This window comes from Serinus canaria, chromosome 25 (genome assembly GCF_022539315.1).
Source record: "Serinus canaria isolate serCan28SL12 chromosome 25, serCan2020, whole genome shotgun sequence".
NCBI lineage: Eukaryota > Metazoa > Chordata > Aves > Passeriformes > Fringillidae > Serinus > Serinus canaria.
In genome coordinates, this window is record NC_066338.1 from 10,413,366 (window position 1) to 10,420,864 (window position 7,499).

Here is a 7,499-nt window from a genome sequence, read left to right on the forward strand (position 1 = left end):
ATAGACCAGAGAGTCTGACACAGCCGGATTGGGATTGGCCATTAATTAAAAACAATTCATATGCTGGGTGAGCAATTCTCCAACTCACATTCCAGAGGAGCAGAGCATGGAGCAGCTGAGGCTTCTCATCCTGCCAGGAGAAGAAATCCTGGTGAGGGGATTTCTCATAAAATATCCTAGTTATTGGAATAATTACCAATATAGCTGGGCAGGATGTGCCTGAGCTTGTGTGGCCCTTGGTGCTGATCCAAACAGCAGCAACCGTGGTGTTTCACCCCACAGACACTTTTGGCCATGGCTGGGTGGTGTTTCACCCCAGGGACACTTTTGGCCATGGCTGGGTGGTGTTTCACCCCACAGACACTTTTGGCCATGGCTGGGTGGTGTTTCACCCCAGGGACACTTTTGGCCATGGCTGTGTGGTGTTTCACCCCACAGACACTTTGGGCTGGCTGGGGGCTGCGCTTGGGCACGTGGGGACAAGTCCAGGCGTGCAGGAGCTCTGGTGGCTGCAGGATGGAGCTTCCCCTCTAACAGGGGCTGCTCCTCAGGTTTCCCTCTGCTGGAGAAGGTTTACGGCGATGGGGAAGGAAAGGAGTCGGTTCTGATGGAGGGTTTGGATCCAGAGCTTTGTTCTCTGAACCCAGCACAGCTCCAACAGAACTCCTGACCCTGTGGGTGCTGCTCCTTTTAACCCCAGGGAGAGGGGCAGGGAAGGGGCAGGGAGCCACCAGGCAGGTACAGGAGGGGAGGTCTCAAGGGAAAAAGGACACCTGGATGGCCCAGTGCCCCCCGGGGGTGGAGGGCATCCTTGGAGTCTGCCAATCACTCTGGAATTGCAGGACTGACAGACAGTGCTGGGAGGGGTCAGGGACGGGGAGGGAGAGGTGTCTGACACACCTGGGGAAGGAATCCTCAGGGAGAGACCCGGGGTACCTGAGGCAGACCATGCCGTCACCCCGCACACCTGGTGCCACCCGCTCTGTGTGCGCAGGGCAGTGACAGCTCCGAGCGCCCCGCGGCCACCCGGGAGCGGCCCCTGGCCCCGGCAGGGCTGGCTGCCCCCGCCCGGGCCGGATGACAGATGCCTGCAGTGGAGCAGAACCTGCTGCAGCTCCCACGGCCAGCCTGGATGCCTCCGACCCGGAGCTGCACTATGAGGAGGAGGAGGAGGAGGAAGAGGAGGCGTCCTCAGGATCCTCAGAGCCCTCGGACAGCAGCAGTATCTTCTCTGATGACTCGGTGTACCCCTGCTACGAGGTGTCCCCCGAGGCTGGCGGGGCTGGGTTCCTCAGTCTCTACCAGTGCTGTGCCAGGAATGATGCCAAGCTGGTGTGGGAGAGGCTGGAGCGTGGGGTGACGCGGAGCGAGGCCACGGAGCTGGACATCAACGGGAGGGTGAGCACACGGGGAGGGTGGGGTGGGCACCCTGCAGGGCTGAACCAGGGTTTTCAGGCAGATCCTGAAGGCTGGGGGCTGCAAGAGCAGGTGGGGCAGGAGGGTGGGGTCTCCTGGATTGATCCAATCCTTGGAGCAGAATGAGGATTTTCCAGGGGCAGGTAAATCCTGAAGGCTGGGGATTGCTAGAGCAGGTGGGGCAGGGGGAGAGGCCTGGCTGGGATGGATCTCCTGGATTGATCCAATCCTTGGAGCAGAATGAGGATTTTCCAGGAGCAGGCAAATCCTGAAGGCCAGGGCATGAAGGTGGGATGGGTCTTCTGGGATTGATCCAAACCTTGAATCAGAACAAGAATTTTCCAGGAGCAGGCAAATCTTGGAGGCTGGAAGTTGCTAGAGCAGGTGGGGCAGGAGGGAGAGGCCTGGGTGGGATGGATCTCCTGGGATTGATCCAAACCTTGCAGAAGAAAAGGATTTTCCATGAGCAGGCAAATCCTGAAGGTTGGGGCAGGAAGGTGGCATGGATCTCCTGGTTTGATCCAATCCTTGGAGCACAATGAGGATTTTCAGGCAAACCCTGAAGGCTGGGGATTGCTAGAGCAGGTGGGGCAGGAAGGTGGGATGGGTCTTCTGGGATTGATCCAATCCTTGGAGCGGAATGAGGATTTTCCAGGAGCAGGCAAATCTTGGAGGCTGCAGGTTGCTAGAGCAGGTGGGGCAGTAGGGAGATGCCTGGGAGGGATGGATCTCCTGGGATTGATGCAATCCTTGGAGCAGAACCTTGTCTGCCCTCCCATCCTGCTCCAGCCTGGCTTGGGTGGGGGGACAGTTTGGAATGGCAGTGGGATCCCCGTGGTGGGAACATGGCGCTGTTCCCTCTCCAGAACGCGCTGATGGTCGCCTGCTCCAAGGGCTTCGTGGACATCGTGCCCCTGCTGCAGAAGTGTCCCTACATCAACATCAACCAGCAGGACAACGATGGCAACACGGCCCTCATGATGGCTGCCCAGGCAGGTCAGCGCTGTGCCCGGCCTTGGCACAGGCAGCACCCTCAGGAGGGGATGGGACCCCCCGTGCTTCCCCCAAAAACCCCAAAAGGGTTTTTTTTATTCTGTCATGAAAGCCGTGCTCCCACGGGATGTGGGACATCAGCTCCGTTTGGGGTTCACCTCAGCTCTGCTGTAAAAATGCTGTGAAAATGGAGATTCCTGCAGAGGGGCTGGGTGGAGTGGCAGAGCTGGGCTGGAGCTGCCCCTTGTGCCCAGGAGCCACAGGGATTTATTTACCTGGCCAAAGGCTCCGAGCCCAAACCTCCAGCCTGGCTCCCTCCCCTTCATTTACCAGGAGGGGTCCCAAAGTGGGAATCACCCTCAGTCCCCATTGCATCCTTGCTAGAATTCATCATTTTCTGGGTTTTTTTTTTCATTTTTGGAGTCTTTCCTGTGTTCTCCACCAAAGCAGCTGGTTCATCAGTGCTGCTCCCTCTGTGCCCAAACCAAATAAACCCAAAACGGACCCGAACCAGAATGGACCCAAATCAAAATGGATCCAAACCAGAATGGACCCAAACCAAAACAGACCCAAACCAAAATAAACCCGAACCAAAATGGATCCAAACCAAAATGGACCCAAATCAAAATAAACCCAAACCAAAACAGACCCGAACCAAATGAGACCCAAACCAAAACAGACCCAAACCAAAACAGACCCAAACCCTTTTCATCCTGACCCCTTCAATCCTCCACACCTGCCCCCCCACGGAATGCAGCTGCTAAATTCTCTGTCCAGCCGTGGCCCCCTGGTAGCTGTGGGGGCTCTGACACAGCTTCTCTCTGGCTCTTAAGGACACATCACCATTGTCAACTACCTCCTGAATTACTACCCTGCCCTCGAGCTGGACCAGAGGGACCCGCGGGGGCTGACGGCGCTGATGAAGGCGGCGGTGCAGGGGCGGCAGGACTGCGTCACCGCCCTGCTGCTGGCAGGTGAGCGTCCCCAGAGACCCTGGGGGGGCCGTCACAGTTCCTCTGGGACCCTGGGGGTGCCATCACATCTCCTCTGGGACCCTGGGGGTGCTATCACATCTCCTCTGGGACCCTGGGGGTGCTATCACATATCTGGGACTCTTGGGTGTGCTGTCACATCTCCTCTGGGACCCTGGGGGTAATAATCATACATCCTCTGGGATCCTAGGTGGGCTATCACATCACTGGGATCACATCTCCTCTGGGACCCTGGGGGTGCTATCACGTCTCCTCTGGGATCACATCTCCTCTGGGACTCTTGGAGTGTCAATCACATCTCCTCTGGGACCCCTGGTGTGCTATCACCTCTCTGGGACCCTGGGTGTGCTATCATATCTCCTCTGGGACCCCTGCTGTGCCAATAACATCTCCTCTGGGACCCTGGGGGTGCTATCACATCTCTAGGACCCTGGAGGTGCTAATCACATCTCTTCTGGGACCCCTGGGGGTGCCAATCACATCTCCTCTGGGACCCTGGGTGCACATGTGGAATGTATTATGGAGATTTGTTTACCAAAGGGTGTTTTCTTAGTTGCCCACTGGATGGTGTTTGGATTGATTGAGCAATTAGGCTAACGCTGTATCAGACAGTCCAAAAGGGTCACGAGTCTCTCAATAGTGTGGTACAATATATACAGTGTAATAAAGCAATTAATCAGCCTTCTGCAATCACAGAGCCAATGCTAATTATTCCTTGTTCAGGGGACCACTGCCACGACACCTCGGGGTTCCTGGGGAGGGTGGCACTGGGCTCGGGGTGGCACTGCCACTCAGGGTGGGACAATGTGGTGATGATGCCTTGGAGAGGCTGCCCAGAACAGAGCCTAGACAAGGTTCAAAGAGCAAGGAATAGACAAAGGACAAAGAATAAAGTAGGTATTTATTAAAGGCCTTCAATTTACAGTTTCTATTACAAATAGAAACAACTTGGGCAGTCAGAAGCCTCCCGGAGGCTACACCCAAGATGGGTGATGAGTTTTTGTGACAGACAGAAGTTTGGTCCATTTACATATCAGGGGTTAATCCTGCAATTACAGCTGCAGGTAATGAAGTCATTCAGTACCTTCAGGTAATAAAGTCACATTCCCCCAGTTTGCCCCCCCTCAGTTCACTTTTGTTTCCACTTTTTGGGGCCTGAGGCTGCTGGGTGTCCGTCAGGAATTGCTCTGTCTGGCCAAAGTGTGAAGACAGCAGCTGACACTTTATACGGAGTTTAGAGTTATGCAGAGCAGGGTTCGAAAAACATCCAGCCTGAACTCCTGAGGCGTCACGGTGCTCTCTGCTGTCCCCAGGAGCTGACCTGCAGGCGGTGGATGCTGTCAAGGGGAAGACAGCCAGGGAATGGGCGACCTTCACCGGCCGCTTCGAGACCACCGTGCGCATCCGGAGCCTCCTGCGGCGCCCGCGCGCCGAGCAGTTCGCGGCCCAGTACCAGCCCGAGTGGCCAGCGCTGGCCCAGCTGGTGGCCAAAGCCCTGAGCCCCAAATCCAGGAGCAAGAGGCTCTCGGAGAAGATCCGATCCATTTTCACCTTCAACATCCCCCGCAACCCCGAGGAGGACGGCGTGCTGGACCACATGGTGAGGATGACCACGTCCCTGGCCAGCCCTTTCGTGGCCACCGCCTGCCAAACCGTGTGCCCCGACAGCCCGCCCGAGGTGGGCAAGCGCCGGCTCTCGGTGCCGGAGATCCTCGGGCAGCACGTGCCGGATCCAGATGAGGAATCAGAGCTGTCCTCAAGGCCCAGCACGGGGGGATCCTCCTGCAATGGCCAGGCCGTGTCCGAGCTCCGGCCGCCGCCGCCGCCGCTGCCGCCCCGGCGGTTCCTGAGCTTCCTGCCGCGGTGGCTGCGCCGGGGGAACAGCGTCTTCCCCGGGGAGCCCGTGCCCAAAATCAAAGTCAGCAAAGCCTCTGGGTCATCCACCGGGGAGAGGAAGCCCCGTGTGAAGGACAAGCACCTGCTGCAGCCGCCCCAGTGGAGGTACAAGGTGCTGAAGGAGGAGAAGAAAGCGGCCGAGGAGGCCAAGAAGGGGGAGAAGGAGAAGGAGAAAAAGAAGAAGAAGAAGAAAAAGAAAGGCTAAGGAGGGAGGTGTGGGGTGGGGACAAGGTTCTTGCTGTCCCCTTGGGCTTGCTGATTTTTCTGGCACGGGGGGGTTTGCTCCCGGTGGATGGGAATGGAATATCCCCAGAGGTTCTCAGGCCCCTGCCTGGCCTGTCGTCCTCTCCACCCCAAGGGTGGCCACCCTAGCATGGGACAAGTGCTGGGCACCGATGTCCTGAGACCCTGAAGCTCCAGCAATGCCAGGGAGCAGGACTGTAGCACGAGTCCTTCCTATTTTTCCTTTTTTTTTTTTTTTTTCCCTTTTATTTGCCTCTGATTTTCCCAAGCTCTCTATGCATTGGAATGAGGCTGAGCAAATTAAAATGGAAGTGGTTGCCATGTTAACAGCATTGATTGCATGAATAAAGCTCAGGGTTGCTGTGGGGCTGGCAGGAATTCTCCCCCTTTGCTGTCAGCATCCCCTGGCTGCCCTGTCACCTCCTCAGTGACATTCCCCACTCCTGTGTGCTCCTGGGTGGTGCATGGACACACCAAGGCTCAGCACAGGGAGCAGCTCCACACTGTGGAAGAAGCACCAGCTGCAGGCACAGGCTGCAAACGCTCAGGATGCTCATGGGCTCCATCCCAGCTGCCCCCAGAGCTCCAACATTGCTGAGCAGCAGCAGCAGGGTGCTGGTGTTCCCAGATTTTTCAAGATATTTCCAGATCCCCCAAACCCAGCTCCACCCCAGGGTGCAGGAACTTGGGGCTGGGCTGCTGGCTCCTGTAGCGTGGGCAGAGTTGGACTCTGGGAGGGCAGCAGGCAGTGTCACAGTGCTCTGAGCAAAAGCCACCCAGGTTATAAATAATTCTTGGCCAGGTCATAAATAATTCTAGGAGCCCCCTTCCTGCACCACCCCCATTTTTGGGGGGACAGAAGTCCACACTCCCCCTTTAAGGCTGCAGCTCTGTCGGAACTCAGGAAATTCCTCTGGCTGCCCTGGAGGGGTCGAGCCTCTGGCCAGGGGGCTCAGAGACCCTGGCACAGAGCCCAAGACCCCTGGGCCTTTGGTCTTGACCCATGGGAAAACAATTACCAACCTTTATGTGAAGAATTACAAGTCAAAAGAGTTGAAGTAGAATAATAGTTAGTTTGTCACGAGGCAAAAAATCGATTTTTGAGGGTTTTAGAATGGGAGCTCGGTGTCCCAAGATGGAGGAATCTGGGTGTGCCTCATCCTTCTTTCTTCTTCTTCTTCTTCTTGGCCTCCACCTTCTGGGTGATGGTGGCACTTCTGGATTGGTTTAGAGTGGAAGCTCACTGTCTAACACAGGTGATAGGTGTTGGGAAGTTATTGTAAATAGTGTATTTTTAGTAGTTTTTAGTATAAAAGACAACACTGCCCCAAGGACGGGCAGTGTGCCCAAACCCGACCTGCCAGACTGACCTGCAGCAGGTAGGAGAAAGAATTTCATAGATAAGAAATAATGAACAACGTTGAGGATGAGAACAGAAGAATCCTGACTCCTCCTTTGGCTGCCAGGCTGGGAACGAGAAGCTCAGGGAGGAATCTCCGAGTCCCTGTGACCAGCAGAGATTCCGAGCGAGCTCTGCCCTTCCTGGGGCACCGGGAGGTTTGGGAGCTGTGGGGAAGGAGCTGCAGCCTCCCCGGCTGCTCCCCCGTGCCTTGGCTCGCTCGGGCTCCTTGGCCAGCTCCGGGCAGCTCGCGGCTGAGCGGGGGCTGGGTGGCACACGGAGCAGCCATGCCATCACTGTGCCATCACTGTGCCATCACTGTGCCTTCACTGTGCCATCAGTGTGCTATCAGCCATGCTATTGCTGTGCCATCACCGTGCCATCACTGTGCCATCACTGTGCCATTGCCATGCCATCCGTGTGCTATCAGCCTTGCCATTGTTGTGCCATTGCCATGCCATCACTGTGCCACCAGCCGTGCCATCAGCTGTGCCATCACCGTGACATCAGTGTGCTATCAGCCGTGCCATTGCCGTGCCATCACCATGCCATCAGTGTGC

The 7,499-nt window shown here is 56.6% G+C and overlaps 1 protein-coding gene across 1 annotated transcript; it reads left to right on the forward strand.

Moving 5' to 3' along the window:
* Positions 1-1,077: 1,077 nt before the first annotated feature.
* Positions 1,078-5,570, forward strand: ANKRD33 (ankyrin repeat domain 33). Its single transcript, XM_030230420.2, has 4 exons — positions 1,078-1,398; positions 2,283-2,412; positions 3,243-3,383; positions 4,715-5,570. The coding sequence occupies exons 1-4, from the start codon at positions 1,078-1,080 to the stop codon at positions 5,500-5,502; spliced, it is 1,380 nt and encodes a 459-aa protein (XP_030086280.2). The 3' UTR covers positions 5,503-5,570.
* Positions 5,571-7,499: the final 1,929 nt, after the last annotated feature.